Source organism: Trichomonas vaginalis, chromosome IV (genome assembly GCF_026262505.1).
Source record: "Trichomonas vaginalis G3 chromosome IV, whole genome shotgun sequence".
Lineage (NCBI taxonomy): Eukaryota > Parabasalia > Trichomonadida > Trichomonadidae > Trichomonas > Trichomonas vaginalis.
In genome coordinates, this window is record NC_067206.1 from 30,606,442 (window position 1) to 30,623,364 (window position 16,923).

Below are 16,923 nucleotides of genomic sequence, written 5' to 3' on the forward strand. Positions count from 1 at the left end.
GGTCCTTTTGAAAACTTTTTTTGCTAGAAATTTTTCAAAGTGATGAATGCGAATAATAGGGAAAGTAGCCAGGACTCAGTAAATAATGAAATCCAAATGGCAAAGTCTAATGGCTATGTCGAAGAACAGTTCCCTTTGTTTGCTTCATTGTTTCAGCAAAAACAAGTTCCTCCAATTGTTTTCTTTCCCTTTATGGGATTTTTCTTTTTGCAGGTACTTTTTGTTGCCCTATGGCCATGGAGTGAATACTGGGATCGTCATCAAGAGCACTCCATTGTTCCATGGATTCGGACAATTTTATTTTTCATTCCTCAACCATCCAAACCATTATACTACATTATAATTTCATCGATATTATTCGGGTTAACGGCATTCACCTTTTTCTGCAAATTATTTGCCATCGAATATTACAAATACAAAAGGAAATTCATAACATTCTTCAATCAAGAAATATCCATCTACAACCATACAATATTGTTCGCTTCATTTGTTCCATCGATTGTTGGAACAGGAGAAACGTTTCTTAAAATCGCCAGAGGAAACTATAGCGCGTATTATATTGTTTCATTCATATTTTACGCCCTTACACTTACATACGAATCATACTCATTTGCATTAACACAAAAATTAGCTTCAAAATCTCTTAAAATAAATGTAACGATGTTGTTTAATTTTGATCCTACGGTTATGGTTATTACATTATATGCAATGCTTGTAACAATATTATTATACTTTTTATTGAATCTTTTCGAAGCTTGGTCAGAAATTTTCATTTATGTGATCTGTATCTTGATTTTTGGCTACCAAACATATTACATGTTGATGAATTTACCATTCTTTGACATGGTCACACAAAGTTTAGCTGTTGGATGGTTCGTAGGATGTGTTACTGCAAATTTCATTTCTATCTTATGTTATTTCTTTCCAAATATGAAATATTCAGTTCCATTGCTACTAACACTCATCACCTATATATTCTTCTCAGGCGTGGCTCTGGTTTTCTTCATATTTAAAATAAATTATATCAAAAACGAAATGAATCAAGAATTCAAATACGATGAACAAGCATTTGAGTATTATGACATAATCGGTCTCAATTTCAGTAGAAGTAGTGCTTTAGTTCATTTGAAAATTGCATTTCAATATAATTGTGTTTGTTTCACAAGTTTGTCTTTAGTTAACTACTTGATAGAAAGGTATGACGAGGACGAGTTAGTTCTATCTATGTGTCTTCAATTGCTGTCTTTCTTTCCAAAAGAGACGAGATTACAAAAACACATTCAAAAATTACTTTTGAAAAGGAGAAGACTCAGTTTTACAACAAGATTTCTAATATACCAACTTGAATCACTCAATGCAATTAGAAACTTCTCAATAAATCAACAAAGTAAAATCAAATTAATTGAATTAAAAACAATGAGTCGCCAAGTTGAGATGATGACTAAAGCAGCATTAGACAACAACAAACTCACAGCCAATTATTTCGAAACTCTCTCAGAAAAAGCAATAAGAGCCAAAGCAATATGGAAAGAAAACATCCAAAACATGCCAAATAATTCGAAATTGTTGGAAGAATACATCAGATATTTAGTTGAAGCAGAATGTGATTTCACAGAAGCTGTTTATATGAAACATAGACAGAGTGTTATAGAATTAGGAAATTCATTCTCTGTTGATTATTCATTTAGATCAATGGTTGCAGCATTTCCGAATTATTTGAAGAAAAAAGTTGTTGATTTCAATGGCAGAATTTGTACAAAAATCAAAGAAGAAAGACTCAGTTTAGATAAGAATAACTCATTCCTTCAACAGTCAAATGCATCATTTAATGAAAAAGCAAGTGATTACTCAAACTCTGATTACAGCAAAGAAGAATTAGATGCAGAAACAGAAGAGTTTTTCGGAAAACAAACAATTTTGTTGTCAAAAGTGAGATTGGCATTACATAGAACACTTCTAAACAAAATACCTTTGTCTATCAAATCAATTTATTTTGTTTCGTTTATTATGACTTTGTATATTTTGTTAGTTTTCATATTAGGAAACACTTTATCTGTTATACAAATTGAAAATCAAGTTGATTCAATGCAACAACTGAAAAGTTTATCTTTGACAAGGTTTTATTCTGCATTGGCGAATATAGACATCATCATGGAATTCACCAGGGAAATTGGCCAGATACAGCAGTATACAGCTAAACTCAAAGAATTCTTAAGTGATGATGACAGACCATTCATTATTCCTTTCGATTCGATGCTCGGAGAAATTATAAATTACACAACTTTGTCAAGCCAAAATTTACATGATCTCATGGAATTATTAGCAGAAAGAAGTATAAAAGGTGATGATGTCTATGACTACGCAAGCTCATTAACTAATGAAACTCTTCCTATGTATGTTTGTTTTGCAGGTGGATACAATTATTATCCTGCAAGTTTGGCTTCAATTGCAAGCCAGATGTTAGCTAACCAAAGATTAATAGGTGGAAGACAATCTATAATAGATGCATTCTCTGATGCCGGTACTTGCGAAATAACAACTAATTTCGTACCTTAATATTACGGCGCTGGTTATTTGTTTGAAAATATTTCGGATTATCAAAATAAAAAAGGTGACAAACTTGAAAACACCTTCAATTTACTTTCAATTATCATTCCATGTGTAACATTTGTTGTTGTATTCATTCCTGTACTCATTGTTCACTGGCAGACCATAAAATCAATCAACAGAATCATTGATTTAATTTATAATTTCGATTCTCAATCAAGAAGTAGTGCAAAGGACTTTATTTTGGTCCAATGTGATACAAACAGCAGCGAAGATGCGAGAATTACTGATATTCATGGCTATTCAAAGACAAGTATTCGTATAATGATTTTATTATGCTTCTTAACATTATTATTTTTACTACTTAGCTACATTGTTTGCTATATTGTCGTAAGATCGAACAAAATCATCAATAATCTCAATGTTTGGAACAAATACGCTTCATTGAGATTATCTTTAAGTGCAGAAAGCTTAAATCCATTGTTTATATTAGTTGCCGTACATCCAAACCGTCAATTCTATACATTTTCAGACTTTTCAACTTTAATTACACTGTCAAGTTTAGTTTTAAACGGATTACAGACAGCAGAGAAGAATTTAATCGATGGAGATGATAAATCAGAGCCATGCAAAGGTTTCGACTCAGTTTTAGATGATCTTAATATAATAGATAATGATTTAGAAGATAATCTCACAGTTTATACTTATTATGCGAATGCAAGTATTCATCAGATGATAACAATCTATACAGAATTTGCTACATCACTAATGCAGTATGTTTCAGCAGCAGGAACAACGATTCCTGTAGATTTAGTTGCAAATCTGATTTATCTTGCAAATTATAGAATGTTTGATAGACTGAAACAAGTAACAGATCGTATTGTAGCTCTTGGATCTCGAGAAGCTACAACAGTTAAGAGAGATTTAGCAGCTTTGCTCGGATCAGCGATTGTAATCATAGTTTTGTTCGTTTTTGTTGTTTTCCTGTATTATAACAACAGAGTGAATACTTATAGAGCAGCCATATCCGTCATTAAGAGGTTCTCTCCATATCTTTTGTTGAATAACAAAAAATTTGACACATTGTTCCTAAAAAGTGACAGCAAAGTTACAAATGGAAATCTGACACTTGAAGAAAATATCATAAAATGCGCTAATGATACTATATTCCTTACAAATGTATATGGTGTCATTGAAGTTTGCAATAATTCAGTGAATTCTTTACTTGGATTCACTTTAGAGCAAGTTTTAGGCCAGAATATATCATGTTTCTTCTCACAAGACAATGGACAGAAGGTTTCGTTGAAGCTTGAACAGATGAGAAATGGCCAATCTTCTTATTTCTACGAAGATGACTTTAATTCAGTTACAGATGCATCGAAAGAAATACCAGTGCATGTGACAATCATTGGTATGAAGAAAGATTATGATTTGAACTCATTTGCCGTAATTTTAAGAGATCAAACAGATTTGGTCGACCAAAAACTAAGAGCAGAAGAGGCAAAAGCAAAATCAGAACAGTTATTGTATCAAATCTTGCCAAGAGATGTAGTTGTCCAGCGAAACAAAGGAGAAAAGAATATTTCATTTGTTGTTCCATCAGCAACGATTATTTTCATTGATATCAACAAATTCTCGGAGTATTCAAGTAACTTGACACCAACAGATATCATGTCTAACTTATCTTATTACTTTGCAGTTATTGATAAAATTGCATCGAAATATGAAATGGTCCAGAAGATCAAATTGATAGGAGACATTTACATGGCAGCCACAGGATTATTCCATCCAGAAGCAAGTCCAGAATCCCATGCAAAACAAACAGTTCTTTTCGCTTTAGAAGTAATTTCTGCTTTGGATGAAATAAATTTGAGACTTTCTGCAAATTTGCAAATAAGAATCGGAATCAATACTGGTGGTCCTATTATTGCAGGTGTTTTAGGTACAGATAAACCCGTGTTCGATATAATAGGTGATCCTATAAACGTGGCTGCAAGATTACAGAGTACAAGTGATGTAAACAAAGTTCACATTTCTCAAGCAACAGAAAGTATTTTGACAAACATGAACTTTGAGATAACAAAGCGCGGGGAGACGTTCTTGAAGGGTAAGGGTAAGCAGATGACATATTATATAGCTAACCCTCCACCAGTTGTTAATCCTTTAGCTAGTTTCGTTGTGAAATAATTTTTTTTTATTAGATTTATATTTTTATTATTGTCTGTTTTATATATGTTTGATATTTGTTTTAATCATAAAAGATTTACTATTTATCAATTAGATTTCTACTACTTTTTGTGAATAATTCTAATATTTAATTATTAGCATTCATTTTTTCAAGGGTATTATCAAAAATATCATAGACATTGTCATGATTTAATATGTGTGAAGCTTAATTAAGATGTTATTAACTAATATAACGTTATATCCTTTGATGAGCTCTTTATTATGACTGTAATAATATACAGAAATAATAAAATAGGCTTTAGCCATCAACAAATCATAATGTCTTGAATAAAACAATTGCCAATCAATTTTTATATCTTGATGATTGCAAATTTTGTTTGAGGAAAGAAGAATGTAAAAATACTTCGTAAATACTAATTATAATTTACAAATTTCATAAAAAAAAGGAGAATATAAAAAACATATAAATATAATTCAATGAAGTAACTTCTTAAAGAACTCAACTGCAGCCAGTTCAGGATTGTTGTTTGATTTGTCCAACAATTCCTTTGCAATATCTTCTGAAATAACAATTTCTCTGACTCTTGCAATTAATGATTGATTTTTGTCTATTTCGACTGGTTCTGGACTTTGGTCAGCAATAACATTGGATTCTATTGACCAATTTTGAGTGTTTGGCAAATGAGATTCTTCATTTGATTTTGGATCATCCGTACTATATTCCGCAACTTGAGTTATCTTATCTATAATGACTGGATCACTTGCATCATTATCTTCTTGATCTGATTTTTCACTTTCAATTTCATTGAATTTAAATGGAAAATTCTGAAGAGAAGCAACTAGATTTTCTTTTGAAGAGGTTTTATTATCTTTCCTAGTGTTATCTTCGTTATTTGAAGGGTCAATAATATCAAGAGTTACATGTTCATCATTTGAAGTTTCGGACTGATTTTCTTCAGTTGATTCCACATTTTTAGGAGGAGTTTTGATAGTTGCTACCGGTTTAGACGGTTTTTGTTTAGGTTTCCTCCTTGGATCGTATCTTTCTTGACTTGAATGTGGCATAAATATAGCTTCGCTTGGATCAAACCTTACTCGAGGGAACTGTGATTCAAAAACGTCAGGAGAAAGTCCAGGTTTAATCTTTTTCGCTGCAATGCTAAGCCTTTGCTTTTTTTTATCAATTGCAATGAAGTTTGATTTCTCATCAGTGTTTTCTAGCATTTTGTAGTATGTTTCGTGACTTACATGTGGACATTTTCTGACTAAAACTAATAATTTCAAATAAATTTGTTTTTCATTAAGAGTTTTACATTGTTCGAATAAGTCAAGGTAATTTCGCTTTGATGTATCTATAATAACAACTTCAGTTGCTAATTCTTTTGTAGAAAGTTGAGGAGTGCTTTTTTGCCTCTTGTATTTCCGTGTAGATCCATATGTACGATTAGTACTTTCGTCAGATGATTCTGAATCACTCGAGTAATCCGAAGCTTTGACAGGAATAATCTTTTTCTTTTGAACAGGTTGAGGCTCATTAGAGGCAGTATAGTTGCTACTTTCAGAGTCACTACTACTTTCAGATGATTTTGTTAATAAAACGGGTTCATCTGAAGATTCAGAATGACTTTGAGATATTCGAGATTGGTTTATTGCAGTTGATGTAAGTAATAAAAGAGTTTTATCTATATCTCCATTTGTCTCTTGCAAAGCTTTATAAACGAAATTGCTATTATATCCTAGTCGAGTTATGAAATCTATCTTAGATTTCGGTATGTCTAGGTTACTTTGATTAAGTTTGTTTTCTTTAGCTTCGGAATTTTCGTGTATATAACATTTAATTGAATGTTCTTGAAAATCTTTTGTAATAAGGGCAGCATCGTCTATCTCTTGACGATTATACTCCAAAACAATGTCTTCTAGAGGAAAGTGCGTTTTCTTGCTAATTAGATTTTTTAGATTAAAGCAAGTTTCTTTCTTTTGGAGGGTAAATTTGAGATCGCTGATATCATATTCAGGAAATTTTATCGTAATAATAATGTTTTTATGATTATCTTCTGACATATTAAATCTAATGTTGAGAAATGATTTACAAAGTCAGAAAAAATGAAGTGTTGTTTCAGAAAGATTATCATATATATGCTAGATATAAGAAGTTCTTGAACTATATGTCGAAAATATAGATTTTTCACACCTAATTTCGAATTCAAATTAAAATCATGTTATTTATTCGTAACACTATGATATAATTATTTATTGGAATGAATATAGTATATTCATATGTAAAATGCTTTATCTGATAAGAAAGATTTAGATACGAAATGATATTCTTTTTGTTTATCCGAAGGAATGAAGATTTGAAATATCTTACAATATCATAATAATTTTTTAGTGTACATGGCAAGAAAAATCAAAAAGAATAAGATATATGAAATTAAATTACTCAACAATTTGGAAATAGACAGCTGTCATGTTTTCAACTGGGATCTTGAATGTTTCATCTTCTTCCTGAACGAATTTGTACTGTGGATCGAAAAGATTCTTCAACTTGTAATGATCGCATTTGTATGAAGCTGTTTCCCAATCATCACCGATATTGCACATTACAATGATCTTGTTTTGTGTTTCTTCATCGTACTTGTAGTTGATCATGATATTTCCTTGGATTGTAATAGAGTCAGTGCCTCTATACAAAGCTGGATTATCTCTTCTCAATTGCATCAACATCTGGACAAAGTCATGGAGATCTTTTTGCCTGTAATTGAAATTCTTGATTTGGCCATTTGTTCTTGAGCAGTTATCAGATGCAACATGATCACCACAGAAATGGTGCTCCTGGTGGTACCATTCGTTTGTGATATCACCGATTTCTTCACCGTAATAAAGTGTAATTGGACCAGTGTAAGCGCAAAGGAGGCAAAATGCAAGTTTGTGGATATTCCAATATGCATCTGTGAACTGATCTTGGTTACGGCCTTCTCTGATCAAGTTTCCAAGTCTCCATAAATCATGATTGCCAACGAACATGTTCGGAATGGAATCTTCAAGATATCCCCTTTCGTTCAATGGCTTGAACATGGTAATAAGCTGTTCCATTCCACCCTTTGTGCCATCTTCTGTTTGAGCAATTGCAGATAACAAATCGAAACGCGCTGGGAAATCGAAAGCAGAGCGAAGACCATCACCTTTATAGGTAATCTCTCTGATATCGTCGGCTTTACCCCAATGTTCACCAACGATGTAGCCTAATGTTCCCCATTCGTGGCCTTCTGCTTTGCGCTTTGTGCAGAGACGCTCGAAGAACTGCTTGATTTCATGCATGTAGTTATGGCCATCTTGGTTCAATTGGTAGCATTGATCTAAGCGCCAGCCATCAACGTTGTAGTTCTCTGTCCAGTACTGGATAACTTCAAGGCAGTAATCCAATGATTCTGGGAACTTGGCCAATTCGTCTGTTGGCTTCAATCCGGATGGTGATGGATTTTTGACTTTACCATTGTGGCCAAAGGCAACATCAAGAATGACATAAATACCTTTTTCATGGCAGGCATCAACTAATCTCTTGAATGCAGCATCTCCACCAAAGTGCTTGTCAACATGGAAGTAATCGTTGCAGAAGTAGCCAGTTGACTGGAGTTGCTTTCCTTTGTAAGCATAGTTGCTATCAAAAATTGGTGTTATCCATATCGCATTGACATTTAGCGATTTGATATAATCCAAAGCGTTCGTAATTCCATCTAGATCACCACGATGATGGCTTGGACCATAGCCTGTTCCATATCCACCCCAGAACCAAGTACTTGCTTGAAAAGATGAGACCATAATTTGATAAATTCTGAGTTTATAGAACTCTTTTGTATCAACACTTTCATTGACATAGTCAAGGTTCATAAGTTTACCATTAGGGAAGCTGTATGATGGAGTACTGTAGAAGATACCCATTTTGGTTAAAAATGAAGTGACTTTTTCAAAACCATTTGAATTTATTGCCCAACTCTTAAACATCGAAACAATGTTAACCTGATACCATACTAACTTTAAATATTTAAAATTTAATAAAAATTGAAATGGTTTTTAATATTCAGAATTATTTCAAATGTTCTATTCAATTTCGATAGCAATTTTATTTTTCAAATGATTATTTGGCCGCACAACTCTAAATATTTTGAATCAGCTCATTAAACTAGGGCATTTTATTTTTTCTTAGTATAAATGTTCGCTTAAAAATCAGCGTAATTACTATTTCTTCTATCTAATTATTAAATCTAATTCAAATATATTCATTACAAAATTGAATGACCCATTTTCAAAATCGTGTTTATTCGTAAAAAAATAAATCTTATTGTTCATCTACCGTCATCATTTCACTCTCAAATCCAAGTACCGAATCATTTCATGAACCATTTCATTGTATTTTCTTATTTTTTATTAAATCTGGAAAATCAAATCATCAAAGCTTTAATTATCCTCCTTTTTATCTAGATATTTGATAACCATAAATATATACATGCAAAAATTACATCCAAAATTTATAATGAGAAGCCACTGGCTTAACATTTTTGTCCATTCTACGATTTGTGCATTTATTTGAATCAAAAATTATCACATAAAGCTACAATAGTACTTGCGGTTATAGTGTCAATATCACTAATCTCTATAATTGATATGAATCTTGAAATCTTTTAGAAATCCCATATCTTAAAATCTCAATGGGAAAATGCAAGTAATAATACATATAATGTTAGCAATCACTTCCTTATGGTTTCAATCAAGATTCATTTTTCGTATTTAAATAATTTAATCGTTCGATGACAACCTGATATGAAATGAATCAATTTTATCATAGGCAGAATTTTCATGCAAATATTTCAAATATCATTAAATTTTAAAAATATCATGCAGAAAATTCATTTTCAAGACAAAATATTAATATACTTGAGATATATAGTTATGTTTCACATAATACAATCAGTTAAAATCATTTTCTTTAATTTCTATTATATTTTCCGCCGTTGCTCATAATTATATGTCAAAATTGAATAAATACGGAAAAAATAACGGAAAGACAATTTGTGGTTTATTAATGATTAAATACATTCTGATATGTTTTAGAACTTTAATCCAATATAACCCGATATTTGAATTAAGAACTTTTCTGAATGAAATATATAAACTATTGAAATGCAATTTTTGGATGAAATTTTGAGTGTACGTTATAAAATTTAAAATATGGGACGCTTCTTTAATCCATCAACAATTTCATCAATTGTCAGACATTTTCAAGGTATCGGTATTACTCTTAGTCCTGGATGGTTAAAAATCCCAGAAAAACTTCAAAAATTTGAAGATGCAATAATTTCTTTCTTCGATCAACTATGGGAAGTTATTCCAAGACTGAAAGATTTCGATGTATCAGTTAATTTCGTTTTTGTTACAGTTATGATTCCTATTATTCTCGATCTTTTCCTTATTTGGACAGCACAAGATGAACTTCTTCCAAATCTTATTCACTTATTGGATATGGTATTTGCAATTGCATTCGGATTTCAAGTAGGCTATTTATGCTTTAATACATCTAGAGTAAAATGGGAAACTTATTTTCTTATAATTATCTCCGTACTTTGGTTTGCAATCAGAATTTACAGACTAATCAAAAAGCATCGTCATTCTAAACCAGAAATTGCAGATATTGTCGAAGAAATTAGAAAATATTACATGAAAGACATTTTACCAGGTACTGAGTCTAGTTTAACAGAAGAAACTTTATACGATCTATGCGAACAATACGATACATCTATCATGCTTGAACCAATTGCTCCTAATTGGTTAAATATGATTTTCTTATTGATAATTCTCGCTGCTTCGTTAGCAGCTTTCCTCGCAGGATGTGGTGTTTATGCTAAAGGGAAGCTTAACATCTTTTTCAAAGTTGTTGCCGCTGGAATTGGGTTAATTGTCTTTTTGATCAATTTATTCGTTTTTATTATGATCGTTATACCATGTTGCAGAGCACCGTTCATTAAAGTACGGCTTTTTGTCAAAAAATATTCATTATATATTTATATTTTATGTTTAGACTTCCTTTACATTCCTGTATGCAATCGTTTCCTTGATCTCTTCTCATTCGATGATTTTTCATGTCCTGTTGGCCAATATTACCCAATCAGAACAAATGTCACTTCATATTTGACTTCTCTTACAACAGGATTCATCAATTTCACATGTTCACCATGCAGTGATCCCATTACAGGCATTTGCAGCAGCCTCTGTGATGGTTCAAAGAGACATTATAATATCTTATCGCCGCAAATCACTGTAAATCGTGATATATTAGGTAAAGCAGGTCCTTCTGTTGTTTACGGCTGTTTGTGCATCATTATTGGTATTCCTCTTTGTTGGATCTATTTAATTCACCACAACAAGAGCATTATGTGGCGAATTCCTGCTTTTGGAGAAAGTCCACTTTCCAAATGGTTCTATCTTACGAACCACTTAACAACAAGTGGTAAAAACTTGTTCTACATGTATACGCCGAAGACTTGTAATTGGGGCATTTTAGTAATGTGTTCTAAGTTCATTTTCGTCATAATTACAATGATTTCTGAACGTGTGAACAAGAAAGTAATTTGGGCATCACTTGGCGGATATATAATTCTCCTTCTTGGAAATTGGTTTGCGCAACCATACATGAGGAGATTCAACAATGTATTGGATACAATGATTTACGGTGCACAAAGTTTATTGACATTAGTTCCTATTTGTGCATTGTTTGGAAAGATTGTTCCTAACTGGTTTTCCATTCCTTTGAGTATTATTATTTCTATTTTACCTCTTTTCTCTATTTTAGTTGTGTTGATTTGCAAGCCGAAAGCAATTTCTGGCGAAGAATATGATCCTTGGGCTTGTTACGATGAAGACGGAAACAAAGTCGAAGGAATCATTGAAGACAGAACTTTACATGTTCCACAAGTCCATTTCATGACAATTTGGCAGCTCCAGGAATTCAGGAGTTTAAAGATACAAGAAATGAGAATGCAGAATTACGATGAAGCAATTATAAAAGCACAAGAAGAAGATATGGAAATGGAAGACCCCGAGTTAGGTGATAGTGATGTAGTCGAAGTTTCTTCTTTAGTTCTGAAAGAAAAAATTACAGAAATGGAAGCAAAAATTGACCAAATTTGTGACGCAACATCAACAAAACAGTTGATTATAATATCAAATGTTGTTTCTTTGATTGGCTGCTTAGTTATGGGTTATTTCTTCGGTTCAACTTTTGGAGAATATATCTTGAAGAATAACTACAAATGTGGAATATAATTTTTTTAATAATTTATTAAATTTTTTGTTTGAATTTTACAAATAAAGTATAGATTATACATGTTTTGAGTATTTGCTGACATTTTTTTTCTATCTCTCCTTCATTATTATATCGTTATTATTTTGTTATTATAAACTTTGCATGAATGTATAGTCTTAAAATAATCAATGATCACTGAAATTTTGGTAATTTTTGCAGACTTTTCAGAGGATTGAGAGAATCTCAATCCTCTGAAGCAGTCTGTTAAAATTGCCAGTCTTCATTCCCTATTCAATACAGATCACGATTTTAAAAGAATTTCCAAAATCGTGAATTGAATAGGGTTAAGACTTAAGTATTCAAAATAGTCAAATCCCTGTAATTTGAGTCTTCAAAATTTCAGTTTAACCGTCCCGAGTTAGAGTATAGTAATATATGTATTATATAGATAATGAATGTCATTTTGGATTCTATTTCATTCAAAAAAAATTTCTACAATTTTCATTGAAAAAATATTTTAAAACGCAATGGAATCACAATTATATGGTAAAATTTGAATAACAATTCAAAATTGAATGCAAAATTCCGGTTCAAATAAGTCATATGATTTTTATTCGATAATATTGTTATATATACTAAAAGTTATAATGACGACTCTCTATAAAAAATAAATTCTCGAAATTTGAATACAAACGCTTTTTTAAAAAGTGTTTGTATTAATTTCGAGAATCCTAATTTTCGAAGTGTAAATCATTCAATTTATATATTAAAGAAAATGCTTCTAATAGCTTTAGTCTTATTGTCAAATGCCAAAACTGTAGACCTCGATAGCGGATATTTTACATTAGAAATACCATTAAATGAATACACAACTATAAATTTTAAAAAAGTCACAGACAGAGTAAATAATATCCTTGTTTTAAATAAAAGATCGTTCATATTTGGTGGAGATATTGGTTGGGATGAAGATGGACTATTTTTGAACAGAGATACTATAGAAATCAAAGGATATAGTCGAACTGAAACTTTACATATATTTAATTTCCGCTCTGACCATCGGATTCAAAATTGTGGTCTTTATATATTAGGTCCTGAAGACAAGAAATATATAATAAACTATCAAGTTCAATTTCGTGAATATGATTTAATTGTTATATCCCCACGATTTTGCAATTTTGAATACTTTGGTTCTTACATTGATAGCCGAGATGTTAGCTCTTTCTATTATGAAGAAAATGGTGAACAAATGATAAGAAAAAGTGGAAAAGTTTATTCAGAATTCCAAATCACAAATTCCAGATATGTTTATATTAATTCCTATTCATATACAGAAGCATTAGTCTTTTATGGCGTTTATTTCAAAAATTATGTTTCACCTCTGGAATTTTCAGTTAGTGATGGCCCAATTTTGACATGTCCTCAAATATTTGATACAGATACATTACATCGTTATAATAACAAAATTGTATGGGGTCAAGAAAGAAAACAGCTAACATTTGATACCAATGGAATGTACATTTATCCAAGAGAAGAACGTAAGTATGCGATTTACATACCAGATCTTTCACAATTAAAAATTGAATACTTATATTTGACAAATGGAGCTCCATTAATAAATCCTAGTGTTAATAATCTTTTCTTGTTTAGAGGGATAACAATTAAAAGTCTCTCGGATTCTCCAATCACCCAATATTGTGGTTTTTGGGAAGTTAATGATTGCAGAAGTCTATCACTTGTTGTTGATGGTCAAGGTTATATGTTTTCAGTTGATACAAGTAGTACCGCGTGCTTTTTAGTATACTCAGACACCAAAACATCATATAACCAAATTAGTAGTAATGGAAATATTGTCCAAATATCTAATCCAGATTTTACGTATAAATCAACGGATTCATATCCTCAGATTTCCTCAGTTGAGAGTAATACACCAGGGGTTTTTATAAAATTATATAACGCGGAAAATATTAAGCCATCTCTTATTGGTGCATACGCTGCTGGTTCAACTCCTGTTGATATAGCTCATAATACTGTTGCAGGAACAGATTCAAAGATACATATAGATGTTAATAAGTACCAACCATATTATATTACCTTCTTGAATAGACAATATTTTAGATTCATTAATGACTCCAGACCAGAACTGTCTTATTATAAGTATTATCAACATTCAAAGCAATTTTACGTTGAATCAATTGATGGACAACCACATAGATATGCAATTGTTCCATATAACGAATTTTATTATAATTTAATTGATTGTTCATTTTATTAACAGAGAGGATATTTTTATTATAATTTAATTTTTGATCATGAAGTAACAATAACAATTGAAAATTACAGCGAAATAATGTCTCTTGATTATATAACCGATAAAATGAGCGATTATGCTGAAGTTAAATCAACTCCGGTATTAGAAAATATCAAATGGATTAGAATAATGCCCAGTTTTACTTTTTCACTCACAATTAAATTATATAACAAAAATGATTTTACAGATGATTTCAGTGATGGATTCTTCGGATACTACAATCGAGATGAAAACAACTATTTTGTTAAAACTGCAGATGAAAACAATGTCTACATGGCATCAAAAGGTCTCAATACATTATATATTGCTCCTAACCAAAAAGTTGTAATAGCATTTCCATACAGTAACATAATGTTTGTCCATTTCTCAAAGAATGATTTATTTTATGAGAATGGTGACAAGATTTCACATATGATCAAAAATCTTTCAGATAATATAACAATTAAACCGGATTCAAGACCAAGACTAATTGAATTTTCATTTATTCGATATTATGCCGATTCCAGATTGAATGTGTTTCTTTATAATTTGCCCTCAAAATACATTTATATTAAAACAAATAAGTCTGTAGATTTGTATAATCAAATGACCATTCATTGTGGTACTCTTACATCAAAAATGAGTAGATTTCGAGTTAGGACTAGAGATTTATACGACAGTGAGAGAACTAAAGAATACACATTTGATTATCTTATTCACGAAATAAATCCATGGATATTGATAGAAAAATCAAATGAGGAAAACTTGACTATAATCAAAGAAAGAGATGATCTTCCGAGAAGTTTAGTAATATCTGATATTAATGAATCATCTGATATAATTTATACCACAGATTTATTATATCATGTTAAACCATCCAAAAATTATAATTTTGACCTTGAAGCAAATCAGCAGGTTTTAGTTATGCAAGATTCATTTGGACTTAACAACAAATCAATGTTTGTATTTCTTACAAATGAGAAATTTTATAATGAAAAAGGAGAAGAATTGCCACAATATTTTGAAATGACAACTGATGCTGTATTTATACAAGCTCCAAATAAAAAAGTAACTCTCTCATTTATGATTCAAAACATAACAAATCTTGAAAATTATTTAATATTTACATACCCTTCAGAAAAGAACATTATGATTAATTCAAAGATAATTAATTATCCTGCAACAATTTCTATTTTTATTCCCAAAGAAGATGAAACACTATATGATATTTCAGGACCAATTTCTGATAAAAAATCTATCACAGAGTATGACTATAAAAGAATTGAAGTCCATCTAAAAAGATATGATTATATCAAAATTTTGGGAAAGAGTAACACAAATGACAGAATGTCACTTTTGATAACAAACATCACTAGCGATATTTTTGAAGAAGAAAAACCAAATGGTATTTATTTAGTCTATTATTCTTCTCTTGGTTACAACAAAATTGAAATACCGGATAACGAATTAGTCCTCATCCATCCTCCGCTTGGTTGTGAAAAATATGATTTAATACTGTTATCATCTAATTCATTTGTTGACGATAAAGGATTGACAATCCCAGAGAAATCAGAAAATCGTATGTCATCATTCTACGTTAAGGGAAACAGTAATTCAAGATCATTTACCTTTGCAATAATAGACAAAAGCTACATTGACTATACCTTATTCATTTTTAACTTTGACAAATCGTATTTCTTTGATGAGCAAGTAGCAGAAATCAATAAGACATATTCAATTACCTACATTAATACTGCACCAAACACTCAACCGCATATATTCGACTATGGTATTAAAGATTCTTTTGAAACTTACTCATATGAAAATAATGGTGTTTCCACGGAGATTTTTAACTTCACATTAACTGAAAAAAACTTCTTTATAATTCAATTAAGACAATCTTTTGATCGAAGCCGCTATTCTTCACATTACTCAATATCAAATATTAATAACAACAAAATCTATTTAGACGTCACAAAAATTAATATTAATGCCAATGCTAATATGGAAAAACAAGAAATAAGACTCAACAATGAAGCAAATACACTTATCCATTTAATAGGAGAAACATGAAAAATACCTGTAGTGGTATTTTTAAATCCAAAAGGATTTAAATTGCTGAACAATTCCGATTTATCATATTCGTACATTGAGTCAAATAAAGTTATCATATCAAAAGATTCATCTATATTGAATAGTTCTGCAACGTTATTCGTGAAGTTTATCAATGTTGATGATAAATGTGATTATATTGATATAGTTAACTTGTATGGTGGAAGAATTTATTCCACAAACTTAATTGAATTAGGAAAAAGGCATTGTGTTGTTGGCGTGTATGAGTCCGAAAATGATGTTAAATTTTGTGATCGAGAATTTCCATTTTCTCAAGAATTTGGATATGATAACAGAATCAAATGCAATCAAGTATATATTAAAAGAACTGATTCATTTTATACAAGGAAACATTATTATCCTCTCTTTTATTCAATATCAAATACTGATTTGGAACTTGATTTTTCAAACAATCCAAGAAAATCCACAATGTTTACTCAACAAATTCACGACTATAGAATGCAAGAAAAGTATATCAGAATTCCAGAAAAAG

At 30.8% G+C, this 16,923-nt stretch overlaps 7 protein-coding genes across 7 annotated transcripts; 5 read left to right on the forward strand and 2 right to left on the reverse strand.

The window, feature by feature from the left end:
- Positions 1 to 42: 42 nt before the first annotated feature.
- On the forward strand, positions 43 to 2,556 carry TVAGG3_0197280 (guanylate cyclase protein; the record flags this gene model as incomplete). Its single annotated transcript, XM_001314346.1, has 1 exon — positions 43 to 2,556. The coding sequence occupies one exon, from the start codon at positions 43 to 45 to the stop codon at positions 2,554 to 2,556; it is 2,514 nt and encodes an 837-aa protein (XP_001314365.1).
- Positions 2,557 to 2,871: 315 nt separating this feature from the next.
- On the forward strand, positions 2,872 to 4,734 carry TVAGG3_0197290 (guanylate cyclase protein; the record flags this gene model as incomplete). The annotated part of the gene is made up of 1 exon (XM_001314345.1): positions 2,872 to 4,734. One exon carries the CDS (start codon positions 2,872 to 2,874, stop codon positions 4,732 to 4,734), a length of 1,863 nt encoding a protein of 620 aa, XP_001314364.1.
- A 419-nt stretch (positions 4,735 to 5,153) lies between these two features.
- TVAGG3_0197300 (ubiquitin-like family) lies at positions 5,154 to 6,817 on the reverse strand (the record flags this gene model as incomplete). The annotated part of the gene is made up of 1 exon (XM_001314344.1): positions 5,209 to 6,795. One exon carries the CDS (start codon positions 6,793 to 6,795, stop codon positions 5,209 to 5,211), a length of 1,587 nt encoding a protein of 528 aa, XP_001314363.1.
- Positions 6,818 to 7,134: 317 nt separating this feature from the next.
- On the reverse strand, positions 7,135 to 8,670 carry TVAGG3_0197310 (alpha-amylase protein; the record flags this gene model as incomplete). The annotated part of the gene is made up of 1 exon (XM_001314343.1): positions 7,171 to 8,553. The coding sequence occupies one exon, from the start codon at positions 8,551 to 8,553 to the stop codon at positions 7,171 to 7,173; it is 1,383 nt and encodes a 460-aa protein (XP_001314362.1).
- Positions 8,671 to 9,955: 1,285 nt separating this feature from the next.
- On the forward strand, positions 9,956 to 12,119 carry TVAGG3_0197320 (uncharacterized protein; the record flags this gene model as incomplete). The annotated part of the gene is made up of 1 exon (XM_001314342.1): positions 9,961 to 12,051. One exon carries the CDS (start codon positions 9,961 to 9,963, stop codon positions 12,049 to 12,051), a length of 2,091 nt encoding a protein of 696 aa, XP_001314361.1.
- Positions 12,120 to 13,277: 1,158 nt separating this feature from the next.
- Positions 13,278 to 14,303, forward strand: TVAGG3_0197330 (uncharacterized protein; the record flags this gene model as incomplete). Its single annotated transcript, XM_001314341.1, has 1 exon — positions 13,278 to 14,303. One exon carries the CDS (start codon positions 13,278 to 13,280, stop codon positions 14,301 to 14,303), a length of 1,026 nt encoding a protein of 341 aa, XP_001314360.1.
- Positions 14,304 to 14,378: 75 nt separating this feature from the next.
- On the forward strand, positions 14,379 to 16,391 carry TVAGG3_0197340 (uncharacterized protein; the record flags this gene model as incomplete). The annotated part of the gene is made up of 1 exon (XM_001314340.1): positions 14,379 to 16,391. The coding sequence occupies one exon, from the start codon at positions 14,379 to 14,381 to the stop codon at positions 16,389 to 16,391; it is 2,013 nt and encodes a 670-aa protein (XP_001314359.1).
- Positions 16,392 to 16,923: the final 532 nt, after the last annotated feature.